The sequence below is a fragment of the Echeneis naucrates genome, chromosome 12 (assembly GCF_900963305.1).
Source record: "Echeneis naucrates chromosome 12, fEcheNa1.1, whole genome shotgun sequence".
Taxonomy (NCBI): Eukaryota; Metazoa; Chordata; class Actinopteri; order Carangiformes; family Echeneidae; genus Echeneis; species Echeneis naucrates.
In genome coordinates, this window is record NC_042522.1 from 9,585,928 (window position 1) to 9,599,804 (window position 13,877).

Consider the following 13,877-nt stretch of genomic DNA (forward strand, 5'->3'; position numbering starts at 1 on the left):
GAGGGCACTGGCTTTGATGTGATGCCATCATCTGTCCCCCCGATAAGAGAGAGTGGATGCCTGTTGGAAAACCAGGAATCAAACCAAACTTTTTTTTCTCCAAAATTCATCATCGTGATTCTTGGAGAAGAACTCAGATTCTGTACCTTGCTAAAGGGCCAACAAATATTGAGTTAGCTTTCCCCAGGTGACACACTAAAGTTCTCACAGCTTGTTTTTCCAACTTGAAAACTGCATGTGTAGCAAGCCTCCTTCCTTGCGTGGAGCAAGTCACCTCAAGCCTGCCATGTTATTAATGTCTTTAAAAAACCGAAGCGATTCACTGCTATTGTTCAGGGATGTAGCAGTGGCGTAATGTAACTTGTGGCTTTGTCTTGCTCATGACCGACACGGTTTGGATCTCCGCAAACCAAAGTTTGTATGAAATCTATGGATTATGGAAATACACTTCCCTAAATGGTTTAAATTAACTTCATCTAAACATCTCATGGAAAGAGCTTTAGTCTCATTTCTCTCTGTTCATGAAATTCAATGCCAGCAGATAAAAATGATGAGTAAGCAATCATTTCTGTTTAACTATCACCTTTCACTATCACAGTGAAACACTACTACTTCGTTTAAGAACAGCTGCTTTATTATCTCAGGATGAATGGAGCTGAGAACATGGTCCACCGAGGCCGAGACCATTATGCAGGAAAGAAGCAGCTCGTGCCAAATTAACCGTGCTGCGTGTGAGTAGACAAAAACAGAACGACATACGTTGACTAATAACCTGAAATCTTGGGGTCCTGCAGAAGTATCTAATCACAGCAGTTTGTGATTAAGACAGCATTTGTTTCATAACCTTCCCACCACCTACATAGCCCCAAACGCTCAAGTGCTGCACCTTCCCAACATAATGCTCCCACTCTCCTTAGCAACGATGCTCTCACTTCTTTTGCATCCTCCACTCATACTTGCCCTCCTTTCTTTCAGTGCACTCTTTGATTTTGAATGTGGTGATTACCAATCCTTTTATCCCTCCCCTTGCAATCAGCAACCCTTTTTTATTTCAATCACCTCCCCTGTGCAGTCGGAGGCTGAGCGACAGCTTTGAACGCGTTGTGGACTTTGGCCTGTAGCTGCCCGCTGCTCTGCTCTTTCCATTGTAACTCCCCGCTTCTCTGTGGTTAGGAAATGATTAGTGCTGTGGATAATCATGAGCTAATGAGAGGCTTTGTTGACTTGAAAATTACCATGGGGTATAGACATAAGCACACGCAGTAACAGCAATACCCTTTTTCAGGGATGGCTAACCTGTCAATTCTAAGATTTCACTGCAGTCAGCATTGCCAGTGCTTGTTTGATTATGAAATACACACACACTGCAAATGCTCTATGCTAATTTTCATTCAGCTTTATCGTTAAATTAAATGAACATGTCTGCTGAGTCTTTTATGTGAAAGGTGCTATATCATCTCCCATAAATGTTGCTGCTGCCTTTCGCCTATAACCATGAATATAAACACACGATACCAACTGCTTCGTATTGACAAAAGATTATTGCAGTGAACTGCTAGAGATAAGGAGAGTGGCAGTTAGGTATTTAGCTCGAGGCCATTAATGTAGTCAACATCTTTGTGTGAGGCTCAGCAAAGACAAAATTAGCGGGAATCTCAGTATGAGTTCAGCAGCAGAGTGAATCCATTTAAAGCCTTCAAGGATGTCAAATCCCACCTGAGAGGTGGGCTCGGGGCTCCACCGCAGAGAATTAAAGACACTAACACTGGAGAATGTTCACCAAAGAAGGAGCAGATCTAACATTAAAAGGGATGCTGGGTTTAACTGAAAGGTGTATTATTTTTGATTTCAATCCGACTCACCTGTATTGTGACAATGCGTGGTAGCGGCTGGCGAGTGTTCGCACCACCTTCAATGGCAATTCCCAAGGTGCTGGCACTCTTTGCCACCCTCACTAGTGTAGAGGTGGGCTCCAACAGCCCCGGCTACAGTAAAGAACAGGACAAGTTGTTACACACATTACTAATGCACATTCATAGTCACCAAATAAAGTCCTAACATTACAAAGGCTCCCTTTGTCTGTCTTTGTGTCCTCATGCATACATACTGTTTTCTGTCTTTGTTTATCTAAATTAGCGTGTCATTGTCTCTGAGCACACGCTCAAGAGTCTGCTCAGCGGAAACAGACATGAATAAGGGCCGTGGCTCTTTTATTAACATTGTCATATTCAATCCTGGTGAAGAATGAGGAATCTTGCTCAGAGCTGCCCAAGTCAGAAGACATAGAAATTAGCTTTTTTTTTTTTTTTTTAACAAGGCACCTTTAGTTCACCTCCCCCCCACTGCTTTCTTTACCTCAGTGCTTCATCTGTGAGTTTATCCATATGCACACAAGACAAATGCCAGAATTGCATAGTGGTTAAGATGCAAACCATATAACTGCAGAATGCCCAGTTAGATTCCAGCTGTGAACATTTCTTTACTACCCCTCTCTCTGTTGCCTCTGCTTTCTGTCAATATTTATTCATCAGCTATTCACCAACTTTATTTCTTTGTCAGTTGGAGCAGACAAAGAGCGTAAATGGAATTTATGTGATTTATGTCTTCAGAAAACAGCACCCCTTCTGCTCCCGACAATGGAGGTAATTCAGTAAATATTCTCTACTACCAAGACTGAAAATTGCAGCCTCTTCTGTAGTTAAGGTTTAGTTTTACACTATGTACATAAAATCGTATGATTTTATATGAATATTAGCTTAACTTTAGCTTAACTATCCTCTGTTTGGATATCTGATTGTTACTACTACACACTTATATCCTATATATAATATATCCTAAATCTGACACATTGCAAAATGTTGAATACTAAACAAATATCCTTTGTTAAGACACAAGACGTCAATTCATCTTTGACATAGGACTGCTTTCCAGAAAGCACTATGAGAAAACATAGGCTCCATATAAGACACATGTAGCAAGCTCACGATTACTTCAGTAGTTTGCATCAGACACCCTGCTCTGTAGTTTTACTGACATGAGAATGATGACGCTCCATTAGGGTTAAAAGCAAATGTCTTTTCTTTGATGAGCACGACTGAACTCTTTTCATCTTCCTTCATCCCAACAGAGGGTAAATGAGTTGCTCCTTAGCAGCAAAATGTAGCTTTGTGTATACAAAGATCACTCAGCCCTCACTCCTCCTGCCCACTAATTCTGATCTAAAGTAGATATTAGAGCTTCCAGCCCTTTCATCATAAACAAACCGACTATTCCCATCCCCAATTGTTATTTTCCCATCAATCAGTAAGAACCGGAGAGCATATCGAAAGTTTCATATAGCAACACTGCAGCGAGTGATGAAATAAATGATGCAGCATGTGACTGAATGAATGACATGAGTGATAAATAAACAAATGAGTGTAAAAAAGGAAGTCTGTATGAGCAAATGGGGAAGAAAGGAGATCAGAGTTAGGTTTAATTCTACCATATTCTGAAGAAGGATCAGCAATAACGCACATTAATTTATACCTTTTTGAAATTCATAGCTGATTTTCAGCTTACACTCACACACAAACACACAATGTTGTACTGCACTGATCTTTGTGGGGAGCTGATATTAGCACAACACATTCCCTCTAATCCGACACTAACATAAATTTAACTCTAAAACCAGGCAGAGATCCTAAACCAGCCTAAACAGCTTTTAGCCTGAACATTCATCACTCAGACAGCTCATAGAATTTAGAATCAGACATGATATCATCACTTCTCATATCTATACTTCCAAAATGTCCAAATGTCAACAAAAAACAAAACACTTTTCCTCACTTCCTCCCTTCAAAAATCCTCTAATTTTCCATAAATGTTATCAACTATCAAAAATATTCTTTTGTTTCCAAATGCCCTCAATTTAAAAAGATGCTTAAGCTTTCCGTAGTGTTTCTTTCTGAGAAAGTCTTCATTTTTCAGAGCTGTCATCACTGTCTCCACTCTCCAAAGATCATTCTTCAGGTCCCCATAAAGAAAGTAACACAACACTGCACAGACACTCCAGTTAACTCAATGTAAAAGTTTGACGATTCATCCACTCATCCGTCACAGCTCTTCTGATGCACCCCTCACCGGTTTGGAGGGATTCTCCCCCTTGCCTCCCTGAGTGTCTCGGGGGAGGTGGGTGCGTGAGGAGCGGGGGCTGCTGTCTTTGCTGACTTGTCCTGACTCAGCTATGTCCACCCCACTGTCCTCACTGAGAGTCTGGCCACTGTCTGACAGCTGAGACAGGGCACCACCTGAAGAGAGCAGATATGGCGTCACACACTCCATTTTGTGCAACCTTTAACTACCTTAAATTTTATCCAAGCAATCCGCCAGGATTAAAATCTTATTAAGATTAAAGCATTTTGCAGCGACCATTCACAATGCTCTGAGTAATTGCTCATTTAAGCATATTCCGTCCAAATGAATACATATTCGAGACGGATCGTATACAATGTGTTCATACTCTTCTTCATGACTCAAAGTACATATTTCCTCATTCTGACAAGGGACGGACAATCAGCAGATCACTCAGTCAGAGTGCTGTTAAATCTCACAGTACATATTCCTTTAATATGTATGTTAATATGTATGTTCCTTTAAAAATAGATCTTATTAGCCAAATCAAAATTTCTTTGGCGGTACACTTCTTATAGTCATCACCTGTGCAGTTCCACTGCTCTGATAAAAAGCAAACAAGCCTTTCTTTACAGCGTAACTCAGCACTAAACTGATGGGCGAGGAGACCCGAGCATCAGTTCTGAATAATTCTAACTAATTTACTGAATTTTAAGGTCTAAAGCTGTTTGAAAATGTCAGCCTGGGCTTTGGGAAAATGTGCTAACAAATTTTTACTGTCTTAGTAAAGTAAATGATGAGTAAGGGGTTTAAAAACTAATTGGGAAACAAATATTTGTTGAAGGCTTACATGTTAAGAATTTAAGGACTGAAATGGCAAGACTTTAACCTTGAAGCAAGTTTGAACTCCTGTGACCTATCTCTCACCTCGAGCTTGCGGCAGTGGCCGCACTTCATTGACATCGGGCTCTGCGTTGGGCCTGTGAACCTCCACCGTTACAAACTGCTGTTTGGAGCCAGGGGAGGCTTTGGACATGGACACTGGCTTAAGGGGGAAAGATGGGGGTGGATAAGGAGCAGGAAGTGGAGGTGGAGGTGGAGGTGAAGGAGAAGGAGCAGCAGGTTTGGTGCCTGTGTTGGGGGACTGGACCCGGGGAAATGGCCCGATGTGCTGGGTGACCATGGACAACTGTGCAGCTGTGACTTGTTCTTTCTTCGATGATACCAGAGGATCCTTCTTCCTGATGGCTGCGTAGTTATGAGACAGGTCCCTGGGATGCTCTCGCTTTTGGAGTAGTGAGGGTGAAACAGGGGTGTGTCCTTGCTCTTTGTTTTGGTTGTGCGAATTCAGTGCACTGAAATACAAGCCTGAGTGGGAGGATTCGGTTGAGGGGCATTTGTTCAGCAGATCTCTTCTACTTGGATGCCTCTGCAACCCCGGTGGGGGTGGAGGCTTGAAGGAGGGGGGGGGTTCAGCAGTGCTGGACTGTACGTCATCCTGAAGTGAGAGGATATATTTATCATTACTGTAGCACAATACTGTTCATTGTGATGAAGGATGTGTGTCTTAGAGCTGTAGTTGTACATTTCAGTTTGCATACATTAAATATCCGAGAGTTCACCCAGTACCATGTCAACAAAACGTTCACAAATGCAGAATTAGTTTCTACTCCACCTAGCATTAGTTAATTGGGTCTTTTTTATATGGGGACAATGAAGCTTTGTCCATACTTCATTAATATGTGTTGGATCGTTTTACTTATTGTGCTGGGTCATTTACCATATTAAATTATTTAGTATTTATTCATTAAACACCAATTGTTTGTTTGTTGGTTTTTTTCTTGTAAATCCAAGAAAAATATTTTTACATCTCAAAAAAAAAAAAAAAAATAAAAAAGAATAGAAAAAGGAATCTTACAGTTTTTGTTTAAATAAATATAAGGAGGCTGTCAAACATGAGCTTGTCCCAGGATTGTTACCTCTGTATTCTGTAACATGCAGATCTAAAAGCAAAGTTAATACCCACTGTTCTCATTCTTTCCCCATACAGTAATTCTTACCAGTTTCCACCCACACAGCTTCATTAGACATGTTTAACCAGTGCACCAGGTCCACTGACAGTTGACCTGAAGACATTTAACACATCCAAGTCAGGTGTCACATATCACCTCTTGCTGGTGTGATTTTGCTGGTATCCTGCTTTTCAGGTTAGAAAACTCAAACTCAAACTGAACCCAACAGTGAAATGGAAAACAGTGGGTCGTGGATGGACTGAGTCAGGAAAATGAGCATAAAATAAAGTTTGCAAAAGGTATGACTTGGTGGCAGGTAGCATTGGATGACAGCGAACTAAACACCTTCTCCTGGTCCTTTTACTTTGGGTGAGACGAATAAATGAGACCTCCCAAGTCACCATTCATTTCTTTCCTTTCCTTTCTTATTTGGAGCCTTTGGTGCAATTTTCAGCTTCTCTACGTTTCTTGCAGGGATCAGATAGGTTCTGTATCTGAGCCAGGGACATGTAGTGATCTGTCACTCCTCTCCTCTTTTTTAATCATTTTCTTCCCACCCCTCCCCTCTTCCCCCCTGTGCCATATCCATCTTTATCAGGCCAAAGCAGGGGCTGTCTGCCTGCCAGGCTCACCAGAGAGATGTCGGTCAGCTGTGTGTTCAGGCTCTCCGGAGGATCCTCCTCGTTATTCTCCACCGCACTGTTGTTCTGAGAAACGAAGCAAAGAAATACAGTAAAGTGAAAGGTAGACAAGGGGGGGGGGGGGGGGGGGGTCAAAGACAACAAAACCAGAAAAACATAGAAGGGGTAGGACGGAGAGAGTTATTGAAGTGAGAGGGAGAAAGCTATTGAGCAGATGTTAAACACAGATGTGTGCTTATCCCAAAGCCAGTGCCAAATTAGATTTGGTGGATGTTCCACATCCCACAGAAAAGAAGAAAGAGGAATATTTGTTCACATTTGCTTGCCAGTCTCCAAGTCTTTAAGGAAGGCAAACAAATAAGTAATACACACACGCATACAAACCGCAGTCATGTTTTCGTCCACATGCAAAATGCAGATGCTGTGAAATCAATAAAAGAACAATCAGCTCAGTTCAAAGCGGGATTTGGCTGCTCAATCCCACAACGCCTGTGGTGGAGAGGGGGTAATTTGTAGCAGATATGTGAGGGGTTTCAGAGCGGGGAAGCCGAGTTCAGAGAAACATTGCCCTTCATTTAACTCTGCCATTAAAACAGAGCAAAAGCCCCATCAATCCGGCTTAATTACCCCACGTTGCTGCATGGGGAGCACTTACAGACAATTTATTTATCACAAGAGCCTATCAACTTTTTACATGCAGAGATGCTACTCTGCATGATAATCAGCTGTGTTTGCTGTGTACATCCGCAGCGTGTTTGTGTGTGTTTGTATCTGGATACATGCGTGCTGCACTCTACCCCGGATTAATAATAGACACAGTGCCCCTGTTCGGTGCAAAGGAAGTGGCATCTTCTTTTTCAGATACGCTGGCCTGATGTCATCAAAGACCACTGATTCTGTGTTAGTGACATCTCATGAGGCAGAATATCACAGGTTTGGTCCCCTGGTTTGATCATGTCTACAAGATGCTCTGTGACATTTAGTGAACAGTCGTGACCCTGAAGGTTTGGTCCTGCTGACTGAGTGGGTACAATGAGTTTCTCGTTTCTCTACATCACAGCAGAAATGAACCTGAATTGGCACAGTGACTAACTTCAAAAACAAATATGCAAACTGACAGTTTTTTTCAGCAATAAGCTTTAAAGAGGATTACAGGAATGTACTGAAGTGCAGAGGCTTGTTAATTATTAATAAAAAAAACAAACGAAAAAAAAAAACAGACTACTAGACTACAAGAACGACAAAGGAAAATTCGATTACAAACATGGAAGTCGGTACGGCCCTGGCAGGGTGAGAGTGCTGCATGAGCAACGATACATTCAGGCCCATAATCTTTTGAATAAGACAATGTGAAAACTTGATACATGACTGGACCGCATACCATCAGCATGCGTATTTGAGAACTGTTGCGAAGCTAAAACCTGCTGTCGTTAGTTTTAATAGTTAGTTTTAATATAGCTCAAGTTACTAGACAGCTGCTGTCTAACACTAAGACAACATACAGTTATAGCAAAAAAAAAAAAAAAAAAAAGTGAACACTTACTCCCACAAAATGACTGAAATGACAAATGCTTTGGTATTCATGTTTGTTTGAAGTGACGTAACATAAAGCTGAGAAAAAAAGCCAAATTTGATCTTATTCCACGCAAAACTAGAAACTAATGTTTTTGCCCCTCAACTTAGTATTATTTTTTAAGTTTGTCATGGTCCTGCTGGAAGAGTCATTACCTCTGATGGAGACCCACATTTCTGACACTGGGCCTTGCGTTGTCCACCAAAAGTCTTTGTTAGTTATCAGAATTCATGATGCAATCCACCCAGTCATGGCATCCACTGCCAGAAGCATCAAAGCAAACCCCAAACCTCTGTGAACTTCCACCATGTTTGACTGAAGGAACTGCATCCTTTTCTTTGAAGGCCTCATTTAATTTTTTGGACCACAATGTCCTTTGACGCTCTATTTATGTCTCGTCTGTCCACACCACATTCTCCCGGCAGGGATTTTCCTTAGGTAAGGCATTTTAATGTCTCTTTATCAGCAGCAGGGTCCTACTGGGTTATCATTCACATGGTGATGGATACAGCGAGTTGACACTGTTGTACCATCTGTCTGCATGTCAGCTTGAATTTGTTTAGAAGTTGATCAAGAATCTTTATATCGCATTTGAACAATCCTTCATTGAAGTCTTTCACAACTCTTTCTCTTGTGTCCATGTCCAGGTAGGTCAGCTACAGTGCCGTGGCCTGCAAAGTCGACTTGCAGGCTTAAAATCTGCCATATGTTCCATAATTTTTTTTTTCTTGAAATTCTTAGACAACTCTTTGCTAGTCTTTGTCTTCTCCATGCTCTGTGTGGTACACAGACACACAACAAAAGGTTGAGTGAACTAACTGGTTGCAAATTTGATTTTCATATTGCCAGAACCTTTTTCTTCCCACTGGTGAGTTTAATGACTAATTAAGACTATCAAGTGCTGAAATACAAGTCTTCAATTTGAAAAAACGTGCAAATAATTTTGTCCAATCTATTTTGGAGTTCTGTGTGGAATAAAGTCAAATTAGACTTTTTTTCCCTCTGCCTTTTTTGTGGGATCAAAAGAATTAAACATCTATTCAACAAAATCTGAAATTCCACACAATCATTCAAAGTCATTGGCATAGTATTCTGTGAAAAGCAGTTGTGTTGTCATGTCTGTCTTCACAATTCCTGTTTGTGTTGGTGTAAATGCATTGGTATGCAGTTGACTATATACCTGACTTTCAGTATGGTTTGCAAATTCTGCATTTTTTCCTTTCCCAAAACCTCTCAGCTCTCTAATCTGCTTTACAAAGCAGTGGTAGCACTCACCCATGGGTCCAAAACGGCACAAATGTACAATAACAGGCATGCAGGGGACACATGGGGAAGAACACAGGCCATCACACACACACACACACACAAACTCAAAAATGTAAATGTCACTTCTTGAAGGGGAAAACAGGGAGGCAGGCAGAACCCATGGGGGTTATCTGAATAAGAATGAGTGGTGGAAAAGTCAGCAGACATTCAACAGCTTAACTCCACTGTCATCTGTGGCCATACCTGTGTGTACTTCTTTATGAATGTGTGTACAGATGTTAAAAAACCAGGATGCATATAGAGACTTTGAAAGGTATTAAAATGAACTGCTTTTGATGGACCAGGACTAGATAGACTAATAATACCTAATAACTCTTTCTATAAAGTTATTTGTGAAATTGCTCTCTTGATGAATGATTTGTAATGAGCCAGATTGCGCAAGAAGAAATCAGAGTGGAAATTACTTCATTATTGTTCTATTGTTCTATTATTGTTCTCTATTTATGTAATGTCCTGATGCATCAAAGTTTCGGGTCCTTAATTAAAGGTTCGATAAATAAGTTTTTAAAAATAACATAGCAGTGGAAACAGACGGACTGCCTCATCTTGGTTAGCTGCTGGCCCCATCAAAACATTTAGAAAGGTTTTTGCTGGCCTTGGTAGTCTTGTTATTGTAGCTGGTGCCCGCAGATGAGCCCTAGACCGAATGCTTGTCTCAGTTTCACCATGGAGAGCCCTCTTAGCAGCTACAGGATCAGGACTCAGATCTGGCTGTTGTGTTGTGTAATGTTAACTAACCTTCTTTTCCCAGTGTCATGAAAAGTTCACTATTCATTCAAAATTCATTAAGAGTTGCAGGATCTGCCAATCCCAGCTGACATTGTGTGAGAGTGAGAAACAGCCATTCACACTTATTATCAAGCATCACCTATCAACCTGAACGTGCATGACTTTGGACGGTGGGAGGAAGCTGGAGATCCTGGAGGGAAGCCACTGAGGAACAGGGACAACTTGCAAACTCTGAAATACATGCAATTCCTCATATTACTTACAGAAGGAGTAGCTACATTAATTTTTCTGAGCAAAAACTCCAGGGTTTTTTTTTTTTTTTTGTATGGTCTTTTCTCCATTGAAATGTGATCTCATCCCGAAGACACAGTCAGATCTGTAGACAAGGATGAGGACGAGTAGGACAGCCACAGACCGCACACTCTGAACACGACCTGTCAGGAGTTTCTGTCTTAACACCCCAGACTGTGGAAAGGCTCTTTAAAAACACTACAGCTCCTTTCAAAATCCATGTTGAGGAAGCCCAAAGAAGAGACGAGAAACACACCAAACAAATTCACTGCAAAAACAACAAACCATCAAGAGTTCGAGAATGTGTGTGTGTGTGTGTGCGTCTGCTGCCCACAGTTAACTTGGCGTCCCTTTGCTCAAGTGCGTATCCTGCATGTGTGGCTTTGTGTTGCAAACCATTCATCTCTTTCATTCGGGATTCCTACCTCCATCATATCTATCAGCCAGAGCAGTCTTTCCTGCAAAAGGGGCAGACGGGGGGAAAGATGAGGTGGAAGACAAACATGAACTATGAAATCTCAGCAGAGACTTTTCAATCTCAGCAGGCAGTGAAATGTGTCATTGTTCTGGCCAACAAAATCCACACCTAAGCAAAAAAAATAAAAAATAAAAAATCTTGAGCAGAGTCCCATGAAAATACATCACCTTGTCTTCCTTGCCCTTTTCTCTCCCTCACACCGCACACACACAGTTACAGAAAGGAGACAAGAGCTAAAAGAGCCAAAGAGAAGTAGCCAATCACAATCACACAGAGAGTGAGGCAGACAGGAAACAGTAGTGCTAAGGGCTATATGTCATCATTTTTTGTACCAGCTTTAACTGCTGCTGCATCTTCAAACTTGTAGGAAAACCCCCAAATGATTACAGCAGGGGAAATATTGATTTTAGATGGAGGTGAGGGATGACGATTTCACCCAAAAGTATCAAATGAGAGATGCACAATGTGAGGCAGAGTCAGTGAGTATGCCCAGCCTACCCGCGCAGAGCTGAGGGTGGTGTTGGTCATGAAGCTGGCCGAAGACGAGTTCAGGGTGTCTGGGTACGACACCATAGACAGCGTGTCTGGCTGCAGGGCTGTGGCTCCAGCCGTGCTCTGCCGCGCCTTCAGAGCCTGGATTTCACGTCGCAGCACCATCCCATCAAAGCACTCCAGGTCCTGCGGCGTGACCAGGCCTCGCACTTCTGAGAGCAGAGAGAACTGAGGAAGGTGCACAGAGGGGGAGAAACAACAGGGGAGGCATGGGTATGATCTGACAGACCAGGGTGTCTTCCACTGACAGTGGTTTCATCATGAGCAAAAATCAATTCAAAATCTGGTGTGACCAAGACTGAAACGACACTTATTGGAGATGATGAGGAGAGTCAAAGCATACGTGTCAGGGAAATGACATCTACACTGAAGTGAAGCTCTGTTCTCAGAGCTTTCTGCCCTAAAATGCCAAAATGATCTGTTAGCTGTTCACATTCATCATGTAGTTTACTGCCCACTTGTGGCAGCAGCAGAGTATTATCTCTGGGAGATAGTGTGACTCCCAGCCTCCTGTCACGGAGGTAGGAGTGACTGCGTCCTCCTGACGAAGGCTTGGACACTGGTGAGCTGGGAGATGGGAGCAGCTTACTGTAATTTATAAGTTTGTGCATCGAGGATCGTGCTGGGATCTGGCTGGTGGCTAGCTACGGGAAAAGTGGGATGTTTTTGACTGAACTGTTCAAAACATAGAGGTAACAAGTAAACGAGACCTGTACAGTGTAGTTTTAGAAGTTGAGGAAGAATATTGTAAGAAGAGTAGAGCAGCTCCTTTCAGGAATAAGGTGACCAGAGCAAATTTTTCTCAGTTAGTAGGAAGTCGTGCAGTGAATGCAGCAGTGTGAGTGAACATGCCCTGATGTTGCAGCTGCTTCTACTCTTTTGAATTGTTTTGCTCTTTTATAACTTGTAGCTTTTTTTTTTCTTTTTCTTTTCTGTTTCAAATTTTGAGTAAATTTTGGTCGCTGATGATGCTTTTGGGGAAGGTCTTTTTTTTTTTTTTTTTTAGCTATTTTTCATTTACTACATTATTTATATGCCCTTGTTTGTCCTTTATTTTAATATGAAATTGTATATATATTGTAACTTAACTATGTAGATAATTCTAATGATATTTCTGTGTGTGTGTCTGCTGTCCACATTCACCTGTGGTGAACCAAATTAGCTGACAGGAATACATTTAACTAAAAATCATCAAAACAAATGACCCTTCAAATGATGAACTCCAGTCTTGGTTCAAATTAAATGCTGCTGTACTTTTGTACATAAAAAAAAATATATATATATATATATATATATAAAAGTTGCATAGCAGCTCTAAAGGCAGAAGCTGAATGTGCTCTCTGTGGGAGTATGATACAGCAGTGTACTTGAGAAATTGGAAATAAAATGCCTTTGATTCATTGGTCTTTTTATAAGGTGACCAACTGCAGATTAGGAGAAAAACAAAATACTTTTAAGAGCCATGGAGGAAGATTGGGGAAAAAAAAAAAAATCTAAGCATTTACAAAAAGCCTGGGAACAAATCTCAGAAGGGCTCACAACACTTCAAACCTCCCAACAATCACACAAATTGTGCTTGAGAACAGAATCCTGTAGAAAATTGATTCACTTCTGATCTTTTTTTCTTCTTGTCTCAGACTTGACAAAAGCCTCCCTGACACTCACCTTTGCGTGCGTGTTGAGCAGCTCGAACAACGCCATGACCAGCTGCTCTACGCCAATGTGTCCATCCCGGTACTCCTCCACATAGTAGTTCATGGTCTGGCGCTCCACCTCCGTCAGAAGGTGGCGTGCCTGCTCCTCAAGCATGGCCCGGGACTGGTTCACCAGGCTGGACAGAGTCACCTGAGAGCCCGCCACGCCCTTATAGAACCCAGGCTGATGGAAAAGACCAGGAATAGACATTTAGGACTCATTATTGCCCCTTTAATCTTCATTTATATATCTTATCTATTATATTTTCTTGGCAGGCAATAGAGATGGGACAAAAGTTGTAAGGGGACAAGTCAGAGAGAGGAGTGGTGGGAGCAGTGAAATGGGATGAAATAATGTTTTAGACAGGGATAAGAATGGGGAGCAAGAGGGTGGTAAGGATGAATGAAAAATGAGAAAAGAAATGAGAACAAAAGACAGATGAAAAATTTTAATGTGGAAAAATTGGA

At 41.6% G+C, this 13,877-nt stretch overlaps 1 protein-coding gene across 1 annotated transcript in view; it reads right to left on the minus strand.

Annotated features, from left to right (window-relative positions):
- whrna (whirlin a) overlaps window positions 1–13,877 on the minus strand; it is a 133,713-nt gene that overhangs the window by 3,646 nt on the left and 116,190 nt on the right. Inside the window, exons 6-11 of the mRNA XM_029516036.1 lie at window positions 13,381–13,593; window positions 11,662–11,883; window positions 6,758–6,832; window positions 5,041–5,611; window positions 4,123–4,289; window positions 1,863–1,985 (exon numbers count right to left, since the gene is read on the minus strand). Coding sequence (XP_029371896.1) covers window positions 1,863–1,985; window positions 4,123–4,289; window positions 5,041–5,611; window positions 6,758–6,832; window positions 11,662–11,883; window positions 13,381–13,593 — 1,371 coding nt within the window. The remainder of the gene's footprint in view (window positions 1–1,862; window positions 1,986–4,122; window positions 4,290–5,040; window positions 5,612–6,757; window positions 6,833–11,661; window positions 11,884–13,380; window positions 13,594–13,877) is intronic.